Raw genomic sequence first — 27,978 nt, 5'->3', positions numbered from 1 at the left:
ACTTGCGACTCTGTGTCCTGGAGGAAAAAGCAGGAAGGGTACCCTGAGTGCAGAAACACGCCAGCGTCAGTTCTGCAGTGTCTGGAACACTTTCTGCTTAAACGCAAATATTCTCCCCGGCACAGAAGGTTACAGAGGGAGGAAGCCCCGCCTACGAAGGGCAGTGGCCAAGACCCTGTCAATCTGTCTTTACTCAGCCACATATCGCATTGCTTCTCCTGTCACTCAGTGCCAAGGGGGCAGGACTTGGATCATCACCCAATCAGGGGCTCTGGGGCGGGGACCTTCAAACCATCCAATCAGGAACTCTGCAAGGGGGGACGGGGGGCAACGTTCAACAACTCCGCGGGGTCTTCCTGTTTCGCGTCCGCTGCGTTTGGGTTCCGGTCTCCGCTTCTCCAGTGGCCCGGGTGGCTCCACCGCAGCGTCTGGCGTGCTGGGACCTGCACAGGCCGGAGAGAGCCGTAGGCAGGACCCCGGGACACCCTGGAAGCCAGGAAATGGTGCGTGTGCGGGACCGGGCGTCTGGAGACTGGGGGAGGGGCTTGTGGGAACCGGCCGGAACCGGCTGTGGAAGGTCCCTGGCCTCCCTGCAGCGACTCCAGGGTCTGGGACTCGAGTTCCCGGGCGCAGCTCGGCCCTCTGTTCCCTCGGCCACAAGGTGGGGCTGGGCCGTAGCAGGTACCCCAGGCGTCCTGTCCCGTCCCTGCGCGGCGACTGCGGCCCCGGCCCGGGATCCCTTCCTGGGCAGCTCCGCGCCGGCAGCCCCGCCTCTACCCCGATTTTGCTGGGACACGGGAGGGTCACAAGGAGGAATCCCGTCTCGAGTGTAGGGTTCGTGCATGGGAGGAGCTGTGGGCTGTGGGCTTCCCAGTCCATCCTCTTTTTTTCCGGGGGACTGTCTCCCTCTGAGTCTTCCAAACGTACTGGAAAAAGAGTCTCAAACCTACGACTCCAGTTTTTTTAAGCCTAGCTTTTTCTAGGGCTGGGAATAAATGCCTAAATTTCAGGTTCCTTCCCCGCATTCCCAAAGGTGACCCCTCCCCAAATCACAACATTATCAACTGGTTTTTGTTCTACATTTCAGACACTGTATTTTAGTTGTTTATAGTTTCTTTCACCATCCTATTTTGAAAGGATTTGTTTTCTGTTTGTGGATTATTTATTTATTTTGAGACAAGAGTTTCACTCTGTCGCCCAAACTGGAGTGCAGTGGGAAGATCTCAGCTTACTGCAACCTCCGCCTCCCGGGTTCAAGCAATTCTCCTGCCTCAGCCTCCCGAGTAGCTGGGATTACAGGCATGCGCCACCAAGACCGGCTACTTTTTGTATTTTTAGTAGAGACTGGGTTTCGCCATGTTGGCCAGGGTGGTTTCAAACTCCAGACCTCAGGTGATCCGCTCGCCTCGGCCTCCCAAAGTGCTGGGATTACAGGCGTGAGCCACTGCGCGTGGCCTCTTGTTTGTGTACTTGTAACCTGAGAGGGAAGCAGAGAATAAGAACCTGACACTGCGGTAGAACATTTTTGTGCTGTCCCTCCTTTTATCTTTCCTAAGCCCCCATGCCTAATCAGAATGTCTTTGGGTGGAGTTTCCCCTTTGGAAACTTTACACGGTGATGTGGCCCTTTATCTTTTCCTGGTCCTGATTTTCAGAACTGCCTGGACCTGACCCAAGATACCCACAGCTGCCACTTCTCTTGGAGGATCTAGTGATTATCAATGCCTGGGTCACTCCTCCCAGAGGACAGCTTAAGGTGTAGGGGTGGGCCTTTCACGGGAGCAGCTGGATGCCCTGAGGTGGGAGGTGTCTCCCGGTATCCCCTTCCTCTGAAAAGTTTACCCTTTGGGACACTCAGCTTTTCTTCCTCAGCCGCAGTTTCCATTCCTTAGGGACACATTGATGGTTAGCCAATCTTAGGCTGTTACTGAGAGGAAAAGACACAAATGATTCCTGACCTCTGGATTATTTTAGTCTCGTGAAGGGAGAAAAACTATCTCAAAGGAGAAGGAAAACCCACTCCATTGAAATGGTGCAAGAACCTGAAAGTTAAAATGCGCTTGGGGCAGACTGAGCAGGGCACAATTCACTGTCTTCAGGGAGGTTGGCCACTGAGCACTCAGTGAGCCAGGATGGGGCTGGGGAGATGTCTTAGGTGATAGGGTGACCTCACCTGACACTGGAATCAGATAAATGTCTGTATTCCAGGTCGGCTTTGCCTCTCCCTGGGTTTGTAAACCCTTACAAAGATTTGTTCGCTTATTTGATCCTGTTTTTCATTAAATGTAAAATGTATTTCATCAGTAGTGCTTGAAAGACAAGATAAAATGTTTACAAACAGGCAGAAAGTAGATTTGAGGAAAAACAATGATCTAGTCTTACATTCAAGTTGTTAAAAATTCTTATTTATGTGTAGTCCCAGCTACTGGGGAGGCTGAGGCAGGAGAATGGTGTGAACCCGGGAGGCGGAGCTTGCAGTGAGCCGAGATGGCGCCACTGCACTCCAGCGTGGGCGACAGAACGAGGCTCCGTCTCAAAAAAAAAAAAAAAAAAAAAAATTCTTATTTATGTAGTTTCTTCCCCACAACATGTGTGGTAGGTTTCTCAGGTCTCTTTTGGGTGATTTCAGATCAATCCCAGGACTTAGCCTTGAGAATGCTACTGGGGATAAGAATCTCGGAGAAATAGGGAAATTCAGTCTTCCATTATGGCTACAGAGAAATGAATACATTTCCACAAAAAAGTGTAGTAGATAAATTGGTGAAATACAGAGATTCTCTAAAATGTCATCTTCTTTGCAAGGTATTATGTCGTAATAGATAACTGTTCTGTATCTTTTCATCTGGACTTTGGTGATTAATGCTAAGTCCTATCGGACTTTTAAATATTAGAGAAGTTGTCATGGAAGTAATAGTAATGTGACATCTCTGTTATCTGAAAGGGATAAATACTTGTTCTTTTCATGTTTAAGCTATAGAATACAAATGTCTTACAGTTTCTTTTCCTCCTACATACATAAACAGTGAGTTTGAGTGATTTTGCTGCATTTTTCAAACACAGGATATTTTCTTTTTTTTTTTGACAGAGTCTCGCTCTGTCGCCCAGGCTGGAGTGCAGTGGCGCAAACTCAGCTCACTGCAAGCTCCACCTCCTGGGTTTACACCATTCACCTGCCTCAGCCTCCCGAGTAGCTGGGACTACAGGCGCCTGCCTCCACACCCGGCTAATTTTTGTATTTTTGTTAACACCAGAATGGTCTCCATCTCCTGACCTTGTGATCCGCCCGCCTCGGCCTCCCAAAGTGCTGGGATTACAGGCGTGAGCCACCTTGCTCGGCCCTGACATTTTCTTCTTTAAAAGTAAGTGAAGCTGGGCATGATGGTGGCATGCCTGTAATCCAAGCTTCTCGGGAGGCTGAGGCAGGAGAATTGCTTGAACGTGGGAGGTGGAAGTTGTGGTGAGCCAAGATCGCGCCTCAAAAAAAAAAAAAAAGTAAGTGAATAGTCTTGTCTGACGAAGCAGAGGTGTGAGGCCAAGTGTGCCTCAGAGTGACTCCAAACTTAGAGCCTGCAAAGGGAGGTCATTGAAGTCCCAGTTGGTTCTTCCTGGGTAGAACTTGCAGGCATCCCAGCCTGATCACTCCAACCAGGGGAGGAGTCCTTTATGCTGAGAGAAGCTACAGACCTCTGGAAAGCGGAGGATACACACATAGGTATAATTGGGAGGGTGACACCCTGTCTGAGGTTGTAATTGTTATTGTTCAGATAATAACAATAAACCATGGGCTCTCATGATTTGAGAGAGCTGTTTCTAGACATCCTCAAATTCAAGAGATCTGGAGTTAGGTAAAAAGTGACTTTATGTGAAAGGAGTATAACGAAAGGGGGAAAGCAGTAGATACAAGATCTGCAAGCATCATAGAGGTTAGGCAGAAAAAGGCTTTTCTGGTGGAAGTGGTGGCTTACATCTGTAATCCCAGCACTTTGGGAGGCCGAAACAGGAGGATTGCTTGAGGTCAGGAGTTTGAGACTAACCTGGACAACATAATAAGACCACCTCTCTACAAAACTAAAAAAAAAATATTAGCTGGGCGTGGTGGTGCACCCTTGTAGTCCCAGCTGAGGCTTAGGTGGGAGGATCCCTTGAGGCCAGGAGATCAAGGCTCCAGTGAACAATGATTCTGGCACTGTACCCTAGCCTGGACAACAGAGCAAGACCCTGTCTCTCCTCCTCCTCTTCCCCTAAAAAAGTTTTTCATTCATAAGGAGGGAACAAATAAGATTAGGAATAGGTGGGAGGAGAGGGCAGAGTGGAAAGTGCAAAATCGGATCCTAGATCAGAGAATATTTTTCCTGAGGTTAGTCTGTTCTTAGGATGATTCATAAAGGAGGGGTTGGGTGGATGCTTCCTTAGGCTGTGGAGGGTGGGTCAAAGTTCAGGGCCTGAAAGGAGAGAAACTTAACCAAAGGTTGGATTTACAGATATTTTGTTCTGACTGATCAGTGAAGACAAAACTGTCCAGCCAATTATTTATGAAGTAAACAATGGGAATTTGGAAAGTCTGTCTGGCTTTCTTTTTTTTTTTTTTATTTTTTGAGACAGAGTCTTGCTGTGTCGCCCAGGCTGGAGTGCAGTGGTGTGATCTCGGCTCACTGCAAACTCCACCTTCCAGGTTCACGCCATTCTTCTGCCTCCGCCTCGCGAGTAGCCGGGACTACAGGCGCCGGCCACTACACCCAACTAATTTTTTTTGTATTTTTAGTGGAGACGGGGTTTCACCGTGTTAGCCAGGATGGTCTCGGTCTCCTGACCTCATGATCCACCCGCCTTGGCCTCCCAAAGTGCTGGGATTACAGGCGTGAGCCACCGTGGCCAGCCGCCTGTCTGGCTTTCTTACGGGTAAAGTAAAGGACATCTAAATTAGTAATAGGAAGGTTTTTTCCCCCCCCCAGTATCCTGCTTCTCTGGAACACCAAGGGCTGCGGTCGCGGAGAGTGTTTTAATCATAGCTATTCTGTAGGATTATAGAGCTTGGGTAAAATTCAACATTGTCAGCAGTTTGGTTTTGTATCCACAGAGTTGGTTTAGTCAGAGTGTAATTTCTGCAAATATCTGTGAGCGTCAGGCTTAGAGAAAGACACCTTTGATTTCTTTCTGCTGGAGAAAAGGTTTATGAATTTAAGAGTGTATTTGCTTCTGTGGTGTAATAAATATATTTGGTGTTTGTCTGCAGTTCCTGGGACAGGGATCTTAACCCTTGGAATTTCCTAAGTGATAGGTAGAGTGTGTTTTGTTATTCACAGCAAGCCCCTTTCAGACCATACTTGAGTTTTTTTTTTTTGAAACGGAGTCTTGCTCTGTCGCCCAGGCTGGAGTGCAGTGGCCGGATCTCAGCTCACTGCAAGCTCCACCTCCCGGGTTTACGCCATTCTCCTGCCTCAGCCTCCTGAGTAGCTGGGACTACAGGCGCCCGCCACCTCGCCCGGCTAGTTTTTTGTATTTTTTAGTAGAGATGGGGTTTCACCGTGTTAGCCAGGATGGTCTGGATCTCCTGACCTCGTGATCCACCCGTCTCAGCCTCCCAAAGTGCTGGGATTACAGGCTTGAGCCACCGCGCCCGGCCCATACTTGAGTTTTAAGCTAATGAGGCGACTGTGGAACCCCTGGATACTTTCAGAGTGGAGACTGGTCACCAGAAAGACCAAACCCATGGCTAGAGGGTTGTCACTTTTAGCTCCAGTCCCTACCTCAGGAAAGAGTGGAGACTGGAGATTGAGTTATGTAAAAATGTTTGAGCAAAGACATTCGGAGAGTACTTCCAGGTTGATGAGGACATTGATGTGCTGGAAGGGTGGTGCACTCCAAGATGAGGAGCGTAGCCTGTCCACTCCCCTTTCCCTGCCATTTTTCAGCTCTTATTTGCCTGTTCCCGAGTTACACTTAAGTTTTGTATAACTTAAGTATAACATGTTTTGTTGAGTTCTTTGAATAGTTTTAGCAAATTGTTGAACCCGAGGAGGAGATTATGGGAGCTCATGATTTGTACACAGTTGTTCAGAAGTGTGGGTGGCCCTGTGGCTTGTGACTGGCATGTGAACTGGCATGTTGGGAGACTGAGCCCTGAACTTGTAGGGTCCGTCCTAATTCTGAGTGGTGTCAGAAATGAACTATTAGACACCTAGCTAGTGTTAAAACTGGTCAGTGTTTACACTTTTGGTGTCACAGAAGACACCAGAGGTCAGAACTTTAAACTGACTCCAGGTAAACATCTGGTCACTGGTGAGAATTGAGACCATGAATCACATCATGAGAGGAGAGTAGGGTGTGTGGAGCTCCCAGAATGTTTCCCTCACTCATTTCTTTCTTTCTTTCTTTTTTTTTTTTGAGATGGAATTTCGCTCTCGTTGCCCAGGCTAGAGTGCAGTGGTGCGATCTTGGCTCACCGCAACCTCTGCCTACCAGATTCAAGCGATTCTCCTACCTCAACCTCCCGAGTAGCTGGGATTACAGACATGCGCCACCACGTCTGGCTAATTTTTTGTGTTTTTAGTAGAGACGGGGGTTTTCTCCATGTTGGCCAGGCTGGTCTCGAACTTGGTGATTCGCCTGCCTTGGCCTCCCAAATTGCTGGGATTACATGCATGAGCCACCGCACCCGGCTCCCTCACTCATTTCTTAGGAGTGGGCCACATCTTCACATGAATGGTCCTCAGGCTTGTTGAACCTTCTGAATGTGGGTTTCCTTGTGAACTGTGGGTGAAACAGGCTGCTAGGTAATAGATCCCAGAGAGAAAGGATAGTTCTCCTTGTAGGCCAATAGGAAGAGGGTGGCTGTTTAGGACCTGACATACACAACTAACCAGGAAACAAGACAGAGGAATCTGGACAGATGTCTTTATTGGAGACTCTGGGAGTTCTTGTTGATGAGTTTAGAGCAAGCAGATGGGAATTCCGTGGAGTCACATGGTGACTGAGAGGTGGTCCCTGCAGCCTCTCTGTGCATTCCTTGTGTGGGGTCAGTTGGATGATTTGTAGCAGTTTGTATCTAGCCGTCTCATGGGGTGGTGGTCACAGGGAGGTGGCTGTGTAAGGCAGGTAACTGGATTGACCACATGGAGGAAATGGGAGGAGGCGTAGAACTGGAAACTGTATTAAGGGTGACTAAGCTCTGCTTCTAGTATGAGAAAGTTAATACCATATTCACAGTGGCTTCTGAGGTAACATACAATTTTAAGAATTCACTGCAATAGACAGCTCTACACTGAATTCACAACATTGTGTGGGGATGATGGACAGAAGATGGATTATCCCTGCGCCTGGGGTTTAACCATCCATCGTTTCTATCCCTGACTGACCATATCTGCTCTGTCATAGGTTCACATACCTTACCTAGATGCCCTGGTTTCAGAATTTCCCATATTTCTTTGGTCTATCTCTCTGCTACTGCCATAATGTCCTAATTATTTCAACCCTGATGTATGGTTGAGAAAGTGCTATACTGTCTTAGTCACCTGGGCCTGCTGTAATCCATTGCCATAGGCTGGGTGGCGTAAACAACACACATTGAGTTTTTGCAGTTCTGGAGGCTGGGAAGTCCAAGTCCAAGGTGCTGGCAGATGTAGTATCTGGTAAGGCCCTGCTTTGAGGTTTTCAGATCATCATCTCTCATTGTATCCTCACAAGGCAGAGGAGAGAGGAAGCAAGCTGTCTCTCGTCATTTCTAAGGTTGCTAATCCCGTTTATGAGGGCACCACCCTCATGATCTCAAATCCCGATAACCTCCCAAAGATGCCACCTCCTAATACAGCGACATTAGGAGTTAGAATTTCAGTATATGAATTTTGGGAGGGACACACAGATTCAGGCTGTAACATTTCCTAACTGTGTACTGTACAAAGTCTTTGCTGTTTTTAGATATTTGAGTTCTATTTCAGTTTTTTTTTTTTTTTTTATTGTTTTGAGACAGAGCCTCACTTTGTTGTCCAGTCTGGAGGGCAGTGGTGCAATCTTGGTTCACCACAACCTCTACCTCCTGGGTTCAAGGGATTCTCTTGCCTCAGCCTCCCGAGTAGCTGGTACTACAGGTGTGCCACCATACCTGGCTAATTTTTTGTATTTTTAGTAGAGACGGGGTTTCACTGTGTTGGCCAGGCTGGGCTCGAACTCCTGACTTTGTTTTTGTTTTTGTTTTTTTTGAGACGGAGTCTCGCTCTGTAGCCCAGGGGAGTGCAGTGGCCGGATCTCAGCTCACTACAAGCTCCGCCTCCCGGGTTCACGCCATTCTCCTGCCTCAGCCTCCCAAGTAGCTGGGACTACAGGCGCCCGCCACCTCGCCCGGCTATTTTTTTTTGTATTTTTTAGTAGAGATGGGGTTTCACCGTGTTAGCCAGGATGGTCTCAATCTCCTGACCTCGTGATCCACCCGTCTCGGCCTCCCAAAGTGCTGAGATTACAGGCTTGAGCCACCGCGCCTGGCCAACTCCTGACCTTGTGATCCACCTGCCTTGGCCTCCCAAAGTGCTGGGATTACAGGCATGAGCCACCGTACCCAGCTATTTCAGTTTTTTAGAAGTGGCCTTCTTTTCTCCTCTCCTCTCCTCTCCCCTCTCCTCCCCTCCCCTCCCCTCTCCTCCTTTCCCCTCCCCTCCCTTTTCTTTTCTTCTTGCCTCCCTCCCTCCCTTCCTTCCTTCTTTTCTTTCTTTTTTTTTTTTTCTAAGGTGAAGTTTCACTCAGTCACTCAGGCTGGAGTGCAGTGGTGTGATCTCAGTTCACTGCAACCTCCGCCTCCTGGGTTCAAGCAATTCTCCTGCCTCAGCCTCCCGAGTAGCTGGGATTACAGGCACACCCCACCACGCCTGACTAATTTTTTGTATTTTTAGTAGAGACGGGATTTCACCATTTAGGCCAGGCTGGTCTTGAGTTCCTGACCTTGGGTGATCCGCCCGCCTCAGCCTCCCAAAATGCTGGGATTACAGGCATGAACCACTGCGCCCGGCCCCTTCTTTTCTTTTAGAGGCAGAGTTTCCCTCTTGTTGCCCAGGCTGGAGTGTAATGGCATGATACTGGCTCACTGCAACCTCTGCCTCCAGGGTTCAAGTGATTCTCCTGCCTCAGCCTCCCAAGTAACTGGGATTACAGGATGTGCTACCATGCCCTGCTAATTTTGTATTTTTAGTAGCGACAGGGTTTCACTATGTTGGTCAGGCTGGTGTCAAACTCCTGACCTCAGGTGATCCACCCACCTTGGCCTCCCAAAGTGCTGGGATTACAGGTGGGAGCTGCTGCACCTGGCCCTTTTTTCTTTCTTTTCCTTCCTTTCTTTCCTTTTTTCTTTTATTTATTTATTTCTTCCTTTCCCTTTCTTTCCCTCCTTTCTTCCTTGAGATGGTCTCTCTCTGTCACCAGGCGTGATCTGCACTTTTGTGATCATGCCTCACTGCAGCCTATAACTCTTGGGTTCAAGCGATCCTCCTGCCTCAACCTCCTGAGTAGCTGGGACTACAGACATATGCCATCACACCCAGCTAATTTTTAATTTTTAGTAGAGTTGAGGTCTCATTATGTTGCCTAGGCTGATCTTGAACTCCTGGCTTCAAGTAATCCTACTACCTTGGCCTCCCAGAATGCTGGGATTCCATGTGTGTGCGCCTGGCCTAGAAGTAGTTCTTAAACCATTTTTTTTTTTTTTTTTTGAGACAGAGTCTCACTCTGTTAACCAGGCTAGAATGTAGTGCCTTGATCTTCGCTCACTGCAACCTCTGCCTACCTGGTTCAAGCCATTCTTGTGCCTCAGCCTCCCAAGTAGCTGGGACTACAGGTGCCCGCCACCATGCCTGGCTAATTTTTATATTTTTAGTAGAGACGGGATTTCACTGTGTTAGCCAGGCTGGTCTCAAACACCTGACCTCAGGTGATCTACCTGCCTTAGCCTCCCAAAGTGCTGGAATTACAGGCATGAGCCACCGTGCCTGGCAAGAAATAGCATTTCTTAAGTTTAATAACATACCAAGTAAACCTGGTTGTGAATTTTATGGAATTTAATAAAGCACTGTATTTGGGAGAGCTCAAGCATAAATCATGGTAATATTCAGCCTCTTTTCTAAGGATGTATGCCATTTCTCCATGTAGTGCTTCCTAATTTGATGTGTCTTTTCTGTTTTTTTGAGACAGAGTCTCACCCTGTCCCCCAGGCTAGAGTCCAATGGCGCAATTTTGGCTCACTGCAACCTCCGCCTCCTGGGTTCAAGCAATTCTCCTGCCTTAGCCTCCCAAGTAGCTGGGATTACAGGTGCATTCTATCACGCTAAGCTAATTTTTTTTGTATTTTTAACGGACACGGGCTTTTGCCATGTTGGCCAGGCTGGTCTCGAACTCCTGACCTCAGGTAATCCGCCCATCTCAGCCTCCCAAAGTGCTGGGATTACAGGCGTGAACCACTGTGCCCAGCTATTTTTGTTTTTTTGAGGCAGGGTCTCACCCCCGTCACCCAGGGTGGAGTGCAGTGGTGCAATTGTGGCTCACTGCAGCCTAGACTTCCTGGGCTCACGTGATTCTCCTACCTCAAGCCTCTTCAGTAGCTGAAACTACAGGTGCACACCACCATGCCGAGCTAATTTTTGTGTTTCTTTTTTTTGTAGAGACAGGGTTTTGCCACATTGCCGAGGCTGGGGCTATGCTATTTTCCTTCCTTCCTTCCTTCCTTCCTTCCTCCCTCCCTTCCTTCCTTCCTCCCTCCCTCCCTCCCTCCCTCCCTCCGTCTCTGTTGCCCAGGCTGGAGTGTGGTGGCATGATCTCTGCTCACTGCAACCTCCACTCCTGAGTTCAAGCGATTCTCCTACCTCAGCCTCTCGAGTAGCTGGGACTACAGGTGCCCGCCACCAGACCTGGCTGACATTTTTAAAAATTTTATTTATTTATTTATTTATTTTGAGACAGAGTCTCACTCTGTCACCGAGGCTGGAGTGCAGTGGCGTGATCTCGGCTCACTGCAAGCTCCCCCTCCTGAGTTCACGCCAGTCTTCTGCCTCAGCCTCGGAAGTAGCTGGAACTACAGGTGCCTGCCACCACGCCTGGCTAATTTTTTTGTATTTTTAGGAGAGACGGGGTTTCACTGTGTTAGCCAGGTTGGTTGCAATCTCCTGACCTCGTGATCCACCCGCCTCGGCCTCCCAAATTGCTGGGATTACAGGAGTGAGCCACCGCACCTGGCCGATTTTTGTATTTTTAATAGAGACGGGGTTTCACCATGTTGGCCAGACTGGTCTCGAGCTCCTGATGTCAATTGATCTGCCCGCCTCGGCCTCCCAAAGTGTTGGGATTACAGGTGTGAGCCACCACACTGGCCCTATGCTATCTTTTAAATGTTTACTTCAGTGGCTTGATGCTCACAATTCGGAGTACACTGAGATTTATTCGTGTTTTGAGTTTCCATTGTGGAAACTTACTAAACATCTTGCATTTGAGGAAACTACATAAAACAGTTGCACAGTCAGCTGAAACATTGTAAAGGGGGCCCGGCTCATGCCTGTAATACCAGCACTTTGGGAGGTTAAGGCAGGCGGATCACAAGGTCAGGAGATTGAGACCATCCTGGCTAACACAGTGAAACCCCACCCGTCTCTACTAAAAATACAAAAAAATTAGCGAGGCGTGGTGGCGGCTGCCTGTAGTCAGAGCTACTCGGGAGGCTGAGGCAAGAGAATGGCATGAACCCAGGAGGTGGAGCTTGCAGTGAGCCAAGATCGGGCCACTGCACTCCAGCCTGGGTGACAGAGCAAGACTCCATTTCAAAAAAAAGAAAAAAAAAATTGTAAAGGGAATGTCAATCTAATGACAGCCAGGCCACTACTTTGAAGTCTTCTCATCATGTGCCCCACTTGAAATGATTCCTAGAAGCCAAATCATCCAGTCTCTTTCCAGATGGGACCAGTGTTAAGGATTATAATTTCCTTGCTTTTCTTAACCTGTGTATTTAACCTTACTTATGTCAATATATTTTATTTTAAGCCAGTCAATTATGTATTTTATTTTCGAATGAATCTTATTCAAGTGCTGTTATATTGTTATATTGTATGTACTATGGAATGTCAGGTTTGTTTCGTTTCGTTTCTTTTTTTTTTTTTTGAGACAGATTCTTGCTCTATCTTCCAGGCTGGAGTGCAGTGGCGCGATCTTGGCTCACTGCAACCTTTGCCTCCCAGGTTCAAGAGATTCTCCTGCCTCAGCCTCCCAAGTAGCTGGCACTACAGGTGTGTGCCACCTTGCCTGGCTCTTTTTTTTTTTTTTTTTGTATTCTTAGTAGAGATGGGGTTTCTTTCTTTTTTTTTTTTTTTGAGATGGAATCTTGCACTGTCACCCAGACTGGAGTACAGTGGCGCAGTCTCAGCTTACTGCAAGCTCCGCCTTCTGGGTTCATGCCATTCTCTTGCCTCAGCCTTCCAAGTAGCTGGGACTACAGGCATGTGCCACCTTGCCCAGCTCTTTTTTTTTTTTTTTTTTGTATTTTTAGTAGAGATGGGTTTCTTTTTTTGATTGTTTTTTCTTTTTGAGACGGAGTCTCGCTCTGTCGCCCAGGCTGGAGTGCAGTGGCCGGATCTCAGCTCACTGCAAGCTCCATCTCCTGGGTTTACGCCGTTCTCCTGCCTCAGCCTCCTGAGTAGCTGGGACTACAGGTGCCCGCCACCTCGCCCGGCTAGTTTTTTGTATTTTTTAGTAGAGACGGGGTTTCACCGTGTTAGCCAGGATGGTCTTGACCTCCTGACCTCGTGATCCGCCCGTCTTGGCCTCCCAAAGTGCTGGGATTACAGGCTTGAGCCACCACGCCCGGCCTGATTGTTTTTTTTGAGATGGAATCTCGCACTGTCGCCCAGGCTGGAGTACAGTGGTGCGATCTCAGCTCGCTGCAAGCTCCGCCTCCCGGGTTCACGCCATTCTCCTGCCTCAGCCTCTCGATTAACTGGGACTACAGGCACCCGCCACGACGCCCGGCTATTTAAAAAAATATTTTTAGTAGAGACAGGGTTTCACAGTGTTAGCCAGGATGGTCTCGATCTCCTGACCTTGTGATCTACCCACCTCGGTCTCCCAAAGTGCTGGGATTACAAGCGTGAGCCACTGTGCCCAGCCAGCTTTCTGTTTTACACAATCATGAATCTTCCCTGAAATGTTAATTTATTTGCTTTTTTAGTTCATAGTTTACAGAAAAATTTAGGAGCTATTACAGAGCCCCTTCTCCTTACTTCCCCTGTTTTTTTTTTTTGTTTGTTTTTTTGTTTTTTTTAAACAGAGTCTCGCTCTGTCACCCAGGCTGGAGTGTGGTGGTGCGATCTCAGCTCACTGCAATGTCTGCCTCCTGGATTCGAGGGATTCTCCTGCTTCAGCCTCCAGCGTAGCTGGGATTACAGGCGCCACCGCATCCAGCTAATTTTTTTGTATTTTTTTAGCAGAGATGGGGTTTTGCCACATTGACCAGGCTGGTCTTGAACTCCTGACCTCAGGTGATCCAACTGCCTCAACCTCCCAAAGTGCTGGGATTACAGGCGTGAGCCACCACGCCTGGCCTACCTCCCCTATTTTTTAACATACTGCCTTAGTGTGGTGTATTAGTTGTGATTATGAACCAGCATTACATCTCATGATGATAAAAATTGATGAACCAACAACATTATTATTAACTAAAGTTAATACTTTGTTATTTTTTTTAGAGACAAGGTCTTGCTCTGTTGCCCAGGCTGGAGTGTAGTGGCACAATCATAGCTCACTGTAGCCTTGATCTCTTGTACTGAAGCATCCTTCTGTGTCAGCCTCCCAAGTAGCTGGGATTACAGGCTTGTGCCACCATACCTGACTAGTTAATTTTTTTTTTTTTTGAGACAGTGTCTTGCTCTGTTGCCCAGTGCAGTGGTGCAGTCTCGGCTCACTGCAACCTCCACCTCCTGGGTTTAAGCAATTCTGTGCCTCAGCCTCCCAAGTAGCTGGGATTGCAGGCATCTACCACCATGCCTGGCCAATTTTTTTGTGTTTTTAGTAGAGATGGGGTTTCACCATCTTGGCCAGGCTGGTGTTTAACTCCTGACCTCGTGATCCACCCACGTTGGCCTCCTGAGGTGCTGGAATTACAGGCGTCAGCCACTGTGCCTGGCCAAATTTTTTTTTTTTAATAGAGACAGGATTTCACTATGTTGCCCAGGCTGGCCATGAATTCCTGGGCATTAAGCAGTCCTCCTGTCTTTGCCTTGTAAAGTGTTAGGATTACAGGTGTGAGCCACTGCACCCAGCTAATACTATTTTATATTTTACTTTATGTATTAACAGTGTAAATGTATAGTCACGTACATTTAAATTATACAGTAATTTTAAGTGTGTATTATACAGTATAATAAGTGTGTATTATACAGTAATTTTATATTTTAACTTAGGATTTTTTTTATTCTATTTTTTTTTTTTTGAGATGGAGTCTCGCCTCGCTCTGTCGCCCAGGCTGGAGTGCAGTGGCGCGATCTCAGCTCACTACAAGCTCCACTTCCTGGGTTCACGCCATTCTCCTGCCTCAGCCTCCTGAGTAGCTGGGACTACAGGCGCCCGCCACCTCGCCCGGCTAATTTTTTTGTATTTTTAGTAGAGACGGGGTTTCACTGTGTTAGCCAGAATGGTCTCAATCACCTGTCCTTGTGATCCACCCGCCTCGGCCTCCCAAAGTGCTGGGATTACAGGCGTGAGCCACCACCCCCCGGCCTTTTTATTCTATTTTAAAAAATATGTTGAGACTTAGTTAACTTTCAGCACTACTATTCAACATAGTACTGGGTGTTCTAGTTAGAGTAATTAGACAAGAAAAAGAAAAGATATCAAAATTAGACAGGAAGAAGGAAGTTTTTTCCTCTTCGTAGATTATACGATCTTACATGTAGAACATGGAAGAAATTTCCCCCACCCCGCACACACACTTAGAAGTAGTAAATGGGCCGGGTGTGGTGGTTCACGCCTGTAATCCCAGCACTGTGGGAGGCTGAGGTGGGCGGATCACGAGGTCAGGAGTTCGAGACCAGCTGGCCAACACGGTGAAACCCCATCTCTACTAAAAAAAAAAATACAAAAATTAGCTGGGCTCTGATGGTACATGCCTATAATCAGGAGGCTAAGGCAAGAGAATTGCCTGACTCCAGGAGGTGGAGGTTGCAGTGAGCTGAGACCACACCACTGTACTCCAGCCTGGGCGACAGAGCAAGACTCAGTCTCAAAAAAACAAAAAAGGAAGTAATAAATGAATTAAGCTGATTGGTAGGATATAAATGGAATCTGTAAAAATCTGTTATTTCTATACATTGTCACTGAACAACCCAAAATGGAAATTAAGAAAACATTTTCTTTTTTTTTTTTAAGACGGAGTTTCACTATTATTGCCCAGGCTGGAGTGCAGTGGTGAAATCTCGGCTCACCGCAACCTCCGTCTCCCAGGTTCAAGTGATTCTGCTGCCTCAGTCTCCTGAATAACTGGGATTACAGGCATGCACCACCATGCCTGGCTAATTTTGTATTTTTAGTAGAGATGGGGTTTCTCCTTGGTCAGGCTGCTCTCCTTGAAGGTCTTGAACTCCCAACCTCAGGTGATCTGCCTGCCTCAGCCTCCCAAAGTGCTGGGATTACAGGCGTGAACCACTGCACCTGGCCTAGAAAACATTTCTTCCGTATACTTTAAATCATCTTTAGCTCACTTATAATTCCTAATACACCATAAATTTTAGGTAAATAGTTGTTATATTGTGTTGTTTAGGGAATAATGACAAGAAGAAAAAATCCATACATGTTCAGTATGTACCTAACCATCATAGACCTAACTACGTAGTACTTGTTTAGAGGGTGGTTGAATCTGAGGATGCAGAAACTCCAAGTATGGAGGGCTGACTGTAATACATCATTGGATGATAGATAAACAAAACATGTGATATCCATACAGTGGAATATAATTCTACCATAAATACAAAGTGGGGATGCATGCTATAGCACGGATGTGACTCGAGAAACCTATAATGAAACTAGTCACAAATACTACATGACATGATTCTGATTGTATGAAAGTCTATAATAGGAAAATCTACAGAGACCGAAAGATTGCTGGTTATCAACGGCTGGGGATTGGCGGAGGAAGATGGGAAGGTAGGAGATTGACAGGTAAAAGGTACATGGGCTTATGTGTGAGGTGATGAAAATTGTGATCATGATTGCATGTATCTCTGAATATACTAAAAACCATCTATTAAAAGTATTAGGAGTTTCCAGGTTCATTCCAGATCTATATAATCTGTTACTATTTTTCTTGTATTTACCAATGAGAATAAGACTTCAGGGCTGGATGCGATGGCTCACGCCTGTAATCCACCACTGTGGGAGGCCAAGGCAGGAGGATCGCTTGAGCCCAGGTGGTCGAGACCAGCCTGGGCAACATGGCAAGACCCCGTCTCTACAAAACAAACAAGTAAATAAATAAGTGGGCCTTGTGGCTTGTGCCGGTAGTCCCAGCTACTCCAGAGGCTGAGGCGGGAGGATCCACTTGAACCTAGGTGCTCCAGGCTGCAGTGAGCTATTGCACCACTGTACAATCCTAGCTTAGTCAGTGTTGCCTGGGCGACAGAGCTAGACCCTGTCTCTTTAAAAAAAAAAAAAAAAGGCAGTTGCCTTAAAGATATCATGCTCTCACACATTTTAAAGTTCTCCAGGGACACGTGCAAAGACCGATTGGAAAGAAATACCCTTCTGGTATAAAGTGTACACTTGACAGTTTTAATTTTAGATGACTTCCTGCCAGCAAATTCTGGTCTACTGTAGTCCTCTTGGTCCAGCCACCCCAAATAACCACTTTTGATCATTTTTTGTGCATCCTGTGACTGTTTACATAAAAACAAGTGACTGGGAATGTATATTTTTCTTTCCTGCCTTTGTTATAGTAATGAGTAGTCAGACTCCAGTGTTTAATGGTTGTCTGCTGAGAGCTAAAACCTCCCCCTCCCCTTCTACCCTTGTGCCCACACCTGGACCAGCTTTCAAGGAAGCCTGGGGTTCTGTCTTCTGGTGTCTGTCCATGGAACTGTCATCCAGCCCCAACCCCAACACAGTAAATACCCAGGCCAGGCAGCTTCCCCTGTTCTCAAACCATTTCACACCTGCCTGATGGGCCTGCCCTACTCTCCCCAGACATCTCAATCACATGAGAGTAATAAGCCTTTTTATGCCCTCTCAGCCTGTGTGAGACACTACGTCATCAGTGTCAACGTCAGAACCACATCTCTGCAGTCAGTGCTGTGAAGATGTCTGGACATTGACCACCACACGGAGGGGTCTGTCTCCACTGGCTCCTCTGCTCTGCTGCCTGACATTGGGCACGCACTTTGAGCTGCTGCTTCTTAGGGAACTCCTGCTTCGAACTGTCCTGCTCTGTTTTTATTGTATTGTTGAGATCCAGCAAGTCTGGGTCTGTAATCAGCCCGAGTTGGCAGTTTGATAATTCCTTGACATTTAGGAAGGGAATATAGGATTGGGGCCTTCCTTAAGGTGGTCGTAGATTGTGTGTCTTGGTCTGGACCCGTGTCTTTTAGGACGAAGATGTGAGTGCTGCTGTATTCTGGTGCCCTCTACAGGGTGCTGACTCTTATCTGAAAGAACAGTTATTATTTTAATTAAAAAATTTTTTTGGTAACCAGGCCTCACTCTGTTGCTCAGACTGGAGTGCGGTGGCACCATCATAGCCCACTGTAACCTGAAACTTGCGGGCTCATGCAGTCCTCCTGCCTTGGCCTCCCAAAGTGCAGGGATTATAGGTGTGAACCACTACACACGGCAGAAGAGTCATTTGAAAAGAAGAGAAAGAAGACAAGGGGAAAGGCAGCCATTACGTAGTAGGCTGAGTCCATACTATAGTATCAGAGGCCGTTGGGCACGATGGCTCATGCCTGTAATCCTTGCACTGAGGCGGGCGGATCATGAGGTCAGGAGATTGAGATCATCCTGGCTAACACGGTGAAACCTCATCTCTACTAAAAATACAAAAATTAGCTGGGTGTGGTGGCGGGCACCTGTAGTCCCAGCTACTTGGGAGGCTGAGGCAGGAGGATGGCGTGAACCCGGGAGGCAGAGCTTGCAGTGAGCTGAGATTGCGCCACTGCACTCTAGCCTGGGTGACAGAGCAAGACTCCGTCTCAAAACAAAATAATAATATCAGAGGGCTGCCAGCACCCTTAAGTGCTGCTGCTGCCACTGCCTGTGCCTCTGTCACCACAAGGATCCTTACTCTTGGTGTTATAGGGGACAACATCCAGATATACCCCTGTGGCACAGGAAAGGGAGTAGTTCAAACCCAAGTTAATCCTGGAGTCCTTTAAACTTTGTAAAACCATCGCTGCCTTGGAGGAGGTCCATGACCCTGAGGATACAGATGTAAGGCTCGGTGCGGGGGGAAAACATGCAAATACTAGGGTAGACAGGACAGCTCCTTTCGCCATCCCTGATGTATATCTAAAGATAAACAAAACCAACGACCAAAGAGGGAAGCAAAGGGAAAAATGAATACTGAAACAAAGGTTCACAATTTTACCCAATTGGAAATCCAAATACACTAAAAATATTTACACAGCTAAAAAGATAAAAGGGGACTCCCTCCCTCAGCAGGGTAGGTTCTTTTTTTTTTTTTTTTTTTTTGAGAAAACTCTGTACCCAGGTTGGAGTGCAGTGGCGCGATCTCGGCTCTCTCCACAACCTCCCATCTCCCGGGTTCAAGCAGTCCTCCTGCCTCAGCCCCCCGAGTAGCTGGGATTGCAGCCACCTGCCACCATGCCTAGCTAATTTTTGCATTTTTAGTAGAGACGGGGTGTCACCATGTTGGCCAGGCTGGTCTCGAACTCCTGACCTCAAGTGATCCACCTGCCTTGGCTTCCCAAAGTGCTAGGATTACAGGGGTGAACCATCATACCTGGCCCACAAGGTAGGTTCTGAATTAATACCTGCTGTAATGTGCTCATTAATCTTTCAAGCTGTTAATCAACGTAAAGTGCAAATTACACTTATACCTGGTGATCCCACTAAATTTAAGCAAGGTAAACCCTGTAATCTGAGTAATGAATATAAAATAGAGGATAAACAGATATGCCTTGTCTTAACCATCGGAGTTATTGCCTTGTTTCAATTAACCATGGTCAAAGTACCCATTGTCCTAAGATACCCTGTACTAAGCAGGGTTACTCTAAAATGATAAAAAATAAATCAAGTCTTTGACTGTTACAAAGTGGCTTGCCAAGATAGAATTTCGTGGACCTTTATCCCCAGTTAAACAAGTTACTGTGGCCCAGTATAAATTAGATGATTGAAAATAATTATTAGAGTAATTGAGTGAACAGCAGTAGGGAGTTTGCATGGATGACATTACCACACGCGTACCCGAGGGAGCCAGTGGAGAGTTGCTGCTTTTCATCACTTAACTGGGAAGTCTGTGATATACAGATCCAAGGGTTAGCCTGCTTGACCAAACATGAGGCAGTCATGTTAACACTGGCCAAAAATGGGTTCCATCTGCTCTAAGGTTTACACACTGTAGCGGTTGTGTAAGACTTTCCTGTTTATGGTAAGATACCTTTGAGTGTCTCCAATGTCAGATACCTAAAATAGAAATCAAGGTATACATGTCTTTTTTTTTTTTTTTGAGACACAGTTTTGCTCTTGTTGCCCAGGCTGGAGTGCGATGGCACGATCTCAGCTCACCACAACCTCTGCCTCCTGGGTTCAAGCTATTCTCCTGCCTCAGCCTCCCAAATAGCTGGGATTATAGGCATGTGCTGCCATGCCCAGCTAATTTTATATTTTTAGTAGAGACAGGGTTTCATCATGTTGGTCAGGCTGGTCTCGAACTCCTGACCTCAGGTGATCCACCCGCCTCAGCCTCCCAAAGTGTTGGAATTACAGGCGTGAGCCACCACGCCCGGCCAATAAATGTCTTATATGAAGTCCACAATACAAGGATACTCATCTATGTCCGAGTTCCAGACAGCACTGATGGTAACCAAGGCCCTAGTTTAACTTCTCAGAATATACAGTGCTGGGCTCCTAAACAAGGCATTGGATGGAACTTTCTGTTCTCTTCCCAGTCTCCTGCTGAAGACCTCATTCATCACCATAACGGCTTACTGAAATAAGTTCAAGTCAGTTGCATGAGTTATGATATGGGCCAGGCGTTGTGCAAACACACACTATGGGTTGTCAGGTCTTCTTGGCATGTTGAGTCCTTTATCATTATGTGATGCTCACTTATATCTCTTTATTTTTATTTATTTTAAAATTTTAATTTTTTTTAGAGACAGAGTCTCACTCTGTCACCCAGGCTGGAGTGCAGTGGTGTGATCATACAGCTCTTTGCAGCCTTGAACTCCTGGGCTCCAGCAATCCTTCTCCCTCAGCTTCCCAAGTAGCTGACTACACATGTGATACCACAACTGGTTAATTAAAAAACTTTTTTTAAAAAATGTTTTTGTGTAGATGAAGGTCTCACTGTTTCCCAAGCTGGAGTGCAGTGTCTATTCACAATAAATTATAGCGCATTATATCCTTGAACTGCTGGGCTCAGGCAATCCTCCATCTCAGCCTTCTAAGTAGCTGGGACCATAGGCATGCCCCACTGCATCTGGCTTATCTCTGTGTTTTTTCCTTTCTCTGAAGTGTACTTTGTGATATTAAGATAGCTATGCCATGTTTCTTTTAATTAATGTTAGCATTTTATATGTTTCTCTATCCCTTTACTTTTAATATGTGTGTCTTTGAATTTAAAGTGGTTTCCTTTTAGCCAACATACTATGTTTTTTTTTTTTTTTTTTTTTTTTTTTTTTTTTTTTTTTTGAGACGGAGTCTCGCTACCGCCCAGGCTGGAGTGCAGTGGCCGGATCTCAGCTCACTGCAAGCTCCGCCTCCCGGGTTTACGCCATTCTCCTGCCTCAGCCTCCCGAGCAGTTGGGACTACAGGCGCCTGCCACCGCACCCGGCTAGTTTTTTGTATTTTTTTTAGTAGAGACGGGGTTTCACCGTGTTAGCCAGGATGGTCTCGATCTCCTGACCTCGTGATCCGCCCGTCTCGGCCTCCCAAAGTGCTGGGACTACAGGCTTGAGCCACCGCGCCCGGCCAACAACATACTATGTTTTTAAAATCCACTATAACAGTATCTGTCGGCCGGGCACGGTGGCTCAAGCCTGTAATCCCAGCACTTTGGGAGGCCGAGACGGGCGGATCACGAGGTCGGGAGATCGAGACCATCCTGGTTAACACGGTGAAACCCCGTCTCTACTAAAAAATACAAAAAACTAGCCGGGCGAGGTGGCGGGCGCCTGTAGTCCCAGCTACTCGGGAAGCTGAGGCAGGAGAATGGCGTAAACCCGGGAGGCGGAGCTTGCAGTGAGCTGAGATCCGGCCACTGCACTCCAGCCTGGGTGACAGAGCGAGACTCCGTCTCAAAAAAACAAACAAACAAACAAACAAACAAACAAAAAAAAAAAAACAGTGTCTTCTAATTATATTTGGACCGTTGACATTCGGAGTGATTATCAGTAGTTGTATTAATATCTACCGCATTTTTTACTTTTTTCTATCAGTTGCCCTTGCTTTTTTTTTTTTGTCTTGTCTCTGACCTTCCTTCTTGGGCTTTAATTGAGCATTTTACCTGGAGGTGACATATTCTGTAATCATATGATTTGTTAGTGAGCCTTTGGTCCTGGCTGGGGTTGTGGCCTTCTGTGGTATTGTAAGATATGTGGTCTTTTCTCCCCAGTGCCTACCATGGCTCTCCTATGTTCTTTTCTTTCTTTTTTTTTTTTTTTTTGAGACAGAGTCTTGCTCTGTCACCCAGGCTGGAGTGCAGTAGCACGATCTTGGCTCCCTGCATCTTCCACTTCCTGAGTTCAAGTGATTCTCCTGCCTCAGCCTCCCAGGTAGCTGGGGTAACAGATACGCATTACCGTGCCTGGCTAATTTTTGTATTTTTAGTAGAGACGAGGTTTTACCATGTTTCCCAGGCCAGACTCAAACTCCTGACTCAAATGATCTAACTCAAATGAACTCAAGTGATCTTCCCGCCTCAGCCTCCCAAAGTGTTGGGATTACAGGCATGAGCCACTGTGCCAGGCCAGTATTCAGAATTCTTGTTAAAGGTTAGGGAACCTGGCCGGGCACGGTGGCTCAAGCCTGTAATCCTAGCACTTTGGGAGGCCAAGACGGGTGGATCACGAGGTCAGGAGATTGAGACCATCCTGGCTAACACGGTGAAACCCCGTCTCTACTAAAAAATACAAAAAACTAGCTGGGCGAGGTGGCGGGCGCCTCTAGTCCCAGCTACACGGGAGGCTGAGGCAGGAGAATGGGGTAAACCTGGGAGGCGGAGCTTGCAGTGAGCTGAGATCCGGCCACTGCATTCTAGCCGGGGCAACAGAGCAAGACTCCGCCTCAAAAAAAAAAAAAAGGTTAGGGAAGCTATCATGTTGTTGTTCAGAAGACTTTGACCATTGTCAGATATTCATTATTCCTGCTACATTTAGAGAAGGACTTTTTGTTGACTTTTCAACAGTCTTTAGGGGATTTATAGAATTTAAAAAATATTTTGTAAGAGGTTATCTTGAGGACGTTTCATTCTTCTGAGAACCCATCTTTCCAGTCAGGTATGGTGGATCAAACCTGTAATCCTAGAACTTTGGGAGGCTGAGGCAGGAGTCTGAGATCAGTTTGAGCAACAAAGTAAGACCCCATCTTTACAAAAAATTTAAAAATTAGCTAGGCATGGTGTCTTGTGACTATAGTTCTAGCTACTTGGGAGGCTCGGGAGAGAGGATCACATGAGCCCAGGAGATGAAGGCTTCAGTGAGCTATGATCATGCCACTGCACTCCAGCGTGGATGACAGAGCAAGTTCCCATTTCTAAGAAAACCAAAAGAACCCATCTTTCTCCTTATTTGATTTTGCCTTGACATTACACAATGTAATATCACACAGTGACTGGTCAGGAATCATTTCCTCTTGAAATTTGAGAAAGAGGATTTTATGTTCTTTTGGAGAAAAGCACTGCTGATCCCTTCATGTGTTTTATAATCATGGTCAAATTCACCATCAAACCATCTGGACTTGAATGAAATCCCTCAGAAATTGCAACTCTTAACCTGTTCCTCAAGGTTAGCAAGGCATAGGGTACCTTGTTATATATCTGCCAGAAAAAACTCCTCTGCCATTTTGTCTTCTTAGTATGTGTGCATATATAAGGTAAAAATAGGTGGGAAACTGCCCTTGACGTTCATGACTATGGGGATTTTGCTGGGTGAGGGGGTGCTGCCTAAGTTGCCATACCTTCTTCCTCATACCTGAGTCGTATCTTCCCAATAGCTTCCTAGCCTAGTGAAATGGGATAGAGTCAAAGGAATCAGTAAGTCTATAACAAATATTATACATGCAGGTTAAAATGAATACTTTTACAGAGGAATATTTTCATTCAGCCAACTTGATCTGTTATGTCTAATGGCTTGGAATCCTTCAGGAAAGTATGATCAGCTGGATTTTGTCAGAAGGTGGATTTCTATGGGCCTTCTGGCCTCTCTTGTTTGATGAAGGGAACAGAAGAAAATTGTTCCACTTCTTCAGTGTGTATGTATTTATTCATGGGAACCTTTTTCAGATTTTATCCTGTGTTTCTTTTTCTTTTTCTTTTTCTTTTTTTAGACAGAGTTTTGCTCTTGTCACCCAGACTGGAGTGCAGTTGTGGCTCACTGCAACCTCCACCTCCTGGGCTCAAGCGATTCTCCTTCCTCAGCCTCCCAAGTTGCTGGTATTACAGGCGCCCACCACCATGCCTGGGGGACTTTTTGTATTTTTAGTAGAGACAGGGTTTTACCATGTTGGGTTGCTGGTTTCAAACTCCTGATCTCAGGCAATCCACCTGCCTCTGCCTCCTAAAGTGCTGGGATTACAGGCGTGAGCCACTGCACCTGGCCTACCCTGTGTTTCATGGAATGCTGATTGGTGTGAGACATGAAAGGAAATGGAAGTTTTTCCCAGAAGGAATGATGATCTTAAAATTTTTTTTGAGACAGAGTCTCTCTCTGTCCTCCAGGCTGGAGTGCAATGGCACAATCTCGGCTCACTGCAACCTCTGTCTCCCGGGTTCATGCTATTCTCCTGCCTCAGCCCCCGAGTAGCTGGGATTACAGGCGTGCGCCACCACGCCTGGCTAATTTTTTTGTATTTTTAGTAGAGATGGGGTTTCACCATGTTGGTCAGGCTGGCCTCAAACTCCTGACCTCGTGATCTGCTTGCTTGGGCCTCCCAAAGTGCTGGGAATACAGGCGTGAGCCACCGGGCCCAGCCAAAATTTATTTTCTTTGTATAGCATTTTATTTGTTTCTCCAAGGTGAACTGGATCCTACCACTAGAGACCAATAAAACTTGTAGTGACTACAGTAAAAATGTAGAGCTCAGTTGCGTATTTTCATGGGGCAATTAAATTTATGAGAAAGTGAATGTAGACAGAATTCTGACAACCATATTTATTTATCATAAAATAAATGTTTGGAGACCGCCACATCATTTGTCAACTTGTTTTTTTTGTTTTTGTTTTTGTTTTTTGTTTTTTGTTTTTTGTTTGAGATGGGGTCTCTCTCTGTCACCCAGGCTGAAGTGCAGTGACGTGATCTCGGTTCACTGCAACCTCCGCCTCCCTCGTTTAAGCAATTCCCCTGCCTCAGCCTCCTGAGTAGCTGGGATTACAGGTATACGCCACCATGCCCAGCTAATTAAGTGTATTTTTAGTAGAGATGGGGTTTCACCATGTTGACCAGGCTGGCCTCAAGCTCCTGACCTCAGGTGATCTGCCTTGGCCTCCCAAAGTGCTGGGATTGCAGGCATGAGCCACTGCACCTAGCCGTTTGTGAACTTTTATGAATTGGGTTTACATCCCTGTACTGTCGTCTCGTTCTTTCTCCTGCGTTGCATATTTGGGATGTTTTAGGACTCAGTGGCCTCCGAGGATGTGGCTGTGAACTTCACACTTGAGGAGTGGGCTTTGCTGGATCCTTCCCAGAAGAAACTCTACAGAGATGTGATGCGGGAAACCTTTAGAAACCTGGCCTGTGTAGGTAAGGATGTCATCATTCCTTCTCTTAGTCAATTAGAGAAGAAGTATTTCTTGCTCTTTAACGCTGTTTCATGATGTCAGATGTGGAAAAGGAAATACTTGGGTGAATCAATCAGGGTTGTTTGCACCTGATCATGAACTTAGAATCTAGTCATTTTTCTGTAATGTCTATCCGTTCATAAGGATTTTTTTCTGACTATATTTTAGGAAAAAAATGGGAAGACCAGAGCATTGAAGATTGGTACAAAAATCAGGGGAGAATTTTAAGGTAATTTGCACTGACAAGAGAAAGCAATGTCCCTTTCTTAGTATGTCATGAAATTTTAAAAATAAGGAAACAAACCAGTAAGCCCAGCTTCAAATTTATTTATTCCTACAACTTTTTCACCAGAAAAAGAAAAAGTGTGACATAGATGTTTAGTGTTGCAAAATCATTCACTTGGAAATAGTATTAAGAAACTGTATATATGAATATCACTTTTTTGATAATAGCCACTGTCGAGCCCTCTTGCAGAGCATTCCATCTCTTCACTTTCAAACAATTCATACGGGCCTGAAAACCTAACCCTTTCCCCGATTATGGTAAAAATGTAAGTCGAAAAACTATTAATAAATATAAAGTCACAAGCCATTAAATCATGCTTTCTGTTTTTTCCAGCAATCATACGGAAGAGGGACTCAGTGAAAGTAAAGAATATGATCAATGTGGAGAAGCCTTCAGTCAGATTCTCAATCTTAATCTGAACAAGAAAATTCCTACTATAGTAAGACCATGTGAATGTAGTTTGTGTGGGAAAGTCTTCATGCATCATTCATCCCTTAGTAGACACATCAGATCTCACCTTGGACACAAACCTTATGACTATCAGGAATATGGAGAGAAACCATACAAATGTAAGCAGTGTGGGAAAGCCTTCAGTTCTTGTCAATCCTTTCGAAGACATGAAAGAACTCACACTGGTGAGAAACCCTATGCATGTCCGGAATGCGGGAAAGCCTTCATTTCTCTCCCAAGTGTTCGAAGGCACATGATTAAGCACACTGGAGATGGACCATATAAATGTCAGGAATGTGGGAAAGCCTTTGACCGCCCCAGTTTATTTCAAATACATGAAAGAACGCACACTGGAGAGAAACCCTATGAATGTCAGGAATGTGCAAAAGCTTTCATTTCTCTCCCAAGTTTTCAAAGACATATGATTAGGCACACTGGAGATGGACCTTATAAATGTCAGGAATGTGGAAAAGCCTTTGACCGCCCCAGTTTATTTCGAATACATGAAAGAACTCATACTGGAGAGAAACCCCATGAATGTAAACAGTGTGGGAAGGCCTTCATTTCTTTCACAAATTTTCAAAGTCATATGATTAGGCACACTGGGGATGGACCTTATAAATGTAAAGTATGTGGGAGAGCCTTTATTTTTCCCAGTTACGTTCGAAAGCATGAAAGAACTCATACTGGGGAGAAACCCTATGAATGTAATAAATGTGGTAAAACCTTCAGTTCTTCCAGTAATGTTCGAACACATGAAAGGACTCACACTGGAGAGAAGCCCTATGAATGTAAGGAATGCGGGAAAGCCTTCATTTCTCTCCCAAGCGTTCGAAGACACATGATAAAGCACACTGGAGATGGACCTTATAAATGTCAGGTATGCGGTAGAGCCTTTGACTGTCCCAGTTCATTTCAAATACATGAAAGAACTCACACTGGAGAGAAACCCTATGAATGTCAGATATGTGGGAAAGCCTTCATTTCTCTTAAAAGGATTAGAAAACATATGATACTGCACACTGGAGATGGACCTTATAAATGTCAGGTATGTGGTAAAGCCTTTGACTGTCCTAGTTCTGTCCGAACACATGAAAGAACTCATACTGGAGAAAAACCCTATGAATGTAAAGAATGTGGGAAAGCCTTCAATTATGCCAGTTCCATTAGAATACATGAAAGAACTCATACTGGAGAAAAACCCTATGAATGTAAGCAGTGTGGGAAAACGTTCAGTTATTCCAGTTCCTTTCAAAGACATGAAAGAGCTCATAATGGAGATAAACCTTATGTAAGGAATGTGGGAAAGCTTTCATTTATCACAGAACCTTCGAATACCTGTGAAAATGCATAGTGGAGGACAGTTCTACAAGTATCTACATATCCAAAGAATATGGAAAGTCTTCAGTTGCTTTCTGGGTTTCGGACTTGTTTGGGAGCTCACCCCTTTCTCCTGTTTCTCACTTTTGGAATAGGAATGTCTATCCTATGCCTGTCTCGTATTTTGGAAATACACAACTAGTTTGGTTTTCACAGGTTCGGAGCTGAAGAAGGATTTTGCCTCAGCATGAACTGAATCTCATCCATATCTGAGTTTTGTGATATTGAGATGACACTTTGGAGTTTGAGTTTAAACATTAGGCTTCATGCTGGAATTAACTGAGACACTTGAGGCCTTTAGGATGAGATGAATATATTTTACATGTGATGACATGGATTTTGGGGGCCGGAGGTGTAATGTTTTGGCTGAGAGTGTATGCCCCCTCAGATTAATATGTTGAAACCTTACCCCCATCCCTGTATTGTGATGGTATTTGGAGGCCCTGTCTCTGGTGGTTTTTAGGACTGGAGGACATCATGAAGATGGAGGCCTCGTAATTGGGATTAGTTTCCTGATACGAGTCCCTAGAGAGCTAGCTTTGCCCTTCACCATGAGAGGGTGCAATGAGAAGATAGCTATCTTTGAACCAGGAAGCAGGCCCTTACCAGACACGGGCTCTGCCAGTGCCTTGATATTGGACTTCCCAGCCTCCCAAACTGTGAGAAATAAATGTTTGTTGATGAA

At 45.9% G+C, this 27,978-nt stretch overlaps 1 protein-coding gene and 4 long non-coding RNA genes across 12 annotated transcripts; 3 read left to right on the top strand and 2 right to left on the bottom strand.

Moving 5' to 3' along the window:
* Window positions 1-322: 322 nt before the first annotated feature.
* Window positions 323-3,495, bottom strand: LOC144336712 (uncharacterized). Its single transcript, XR_013409035.1, has 2 exons — window positions 3,170-3,495; window positions 323-1,400 (listed from the first exon to the last, which is right to left on the bottom strand). It is a non-coding gene; the product is annotated as an uncharacterized LOC144336712 (long non-coding RNA).
* On the top strand, window positions 351-27,978 carry ZNF564 (zinc finger protein 564). Of its 7 annotated transcripts, none has more exons than XM_077977688.1 (6): window positions 351-503; window positions 15,381-15,503; window positions 16,087-16,154; window positions 25,013-25,139; window positions 25,346-25,406; window positions 25,797-27,978. In XM_077977688.1, the coding sequence occupies exons 4-6, from the start codon at window positions 25,106-25,108 to the stop codon at window positions 27,265-27,267; spliced, it is 1,566 nt and encodes a 521-aa protein (XP_077833814.1). In that variant the 5' UTR covers window positions 351-503; window positions 15,381-15,503; window positions 16,087-16,154; window positions 25,013-25,105; the 3' UTR covers window positions 27,268-27,978. The 7 variants fall into 7 exon arrangements, with proteins under 7 accessions (XP_077833814.1, XP_077833817.1, XP_077833813.1 ...); XM_077977691.1 differs by lacking the exons at window positions 15,381-15,503; window positions 16,087-16,154 and adding exons at window positions 3,251-3,358; window positions 16,332-16,473; XM_077977687.1 differs by lacking the exons at window positions 15,381-15,503; window positions 16,087-16,154 and adding an exon at window positions 3,251-3,358.
* LOC144336759 (uncharacterized) lies at window positions 5,284-8,512 on the top strand. Its single transcript, XR_013409083.1, has 2 exons — window positions 5,284-6,996; window positions 7,864-8,512. It is a non-coding gene; the product is annotated as an uncharacterized LOC144336759 (long non-coding RNA).
* On the bottom strand, window positions 10,203-11,813 carry LOC144336733 (uncharacterized). Its single transcript, XR_013409057.1, has 2 exons — window positions 11,613-11,813; window positions 10,203-10,582 (listed from the first exon to the last, which is right to left on the bottom strand). It is a non-coding gene; the product is annotated as an uncharacterized LOC144336733 (long non-coding RNA).
* On the top strand, window positions 12,309-14,841 carry LOC144336707 (uncharacterized). 2 transcript variants are annotated; one of them, XR_013409030.1, is made up of 2 exons: window positions 12,309-13,163; window positions 14,373-14,841. It is a non-coding gene; the product is annotated as an uncharacterized LOC144336707 (long non-coding RNA). The 2 variants fall into 2 exon arrangements; XR_013409029.1 differs by having other exon boundaries at window positions 12,695-14,329.

The sequence above is a fragment of the Macaca mulatta genome, chromosome 19 (assembly GCF_049350105.2).
Source record: "Macaca mulatta isolate MMU2019108-1 chromosome 19, T2T-MMU8v2.0, whole genome shotgun sequence".
NCBI lineage: Eukaryota > Metazoa > Chordata > Mammalia > Primates > Cercopithecidae > Macaca > Macaca mulatta.
Note: the sequence above shows the minus strand (reverse complement) of the source record. Positions and strands in the feature narration are given on the sequence as shown.

What these genes read in the sequence shown, in the direction of transcription:
- ZNF564 (XM_077977686.1), top strand. Translation starts at nt 16,189, where the DNA reads ATGTGTGAGGTGATGAAAATTGTGATCATGATTGCATGTATCTCTGAA. An exon ending in TAGAAACCTGGCCTGTGTAG is followed by an intron (nt 25,140 to 25,345) that starts GTAAGGATGTCA and finishes ACTATATTTTAG; the next exon opens with GAAAAAAATGGGAAGACCAG. An exon ending in AATCAGGGGAGAATTTTAAG is followed by an intron (nt 25,407 to 25,796) that starts GTAATTTGCACT and finishes TGTTTTTTCCAG; the next exon opens with CAATCATACGGAAGAGGGAC.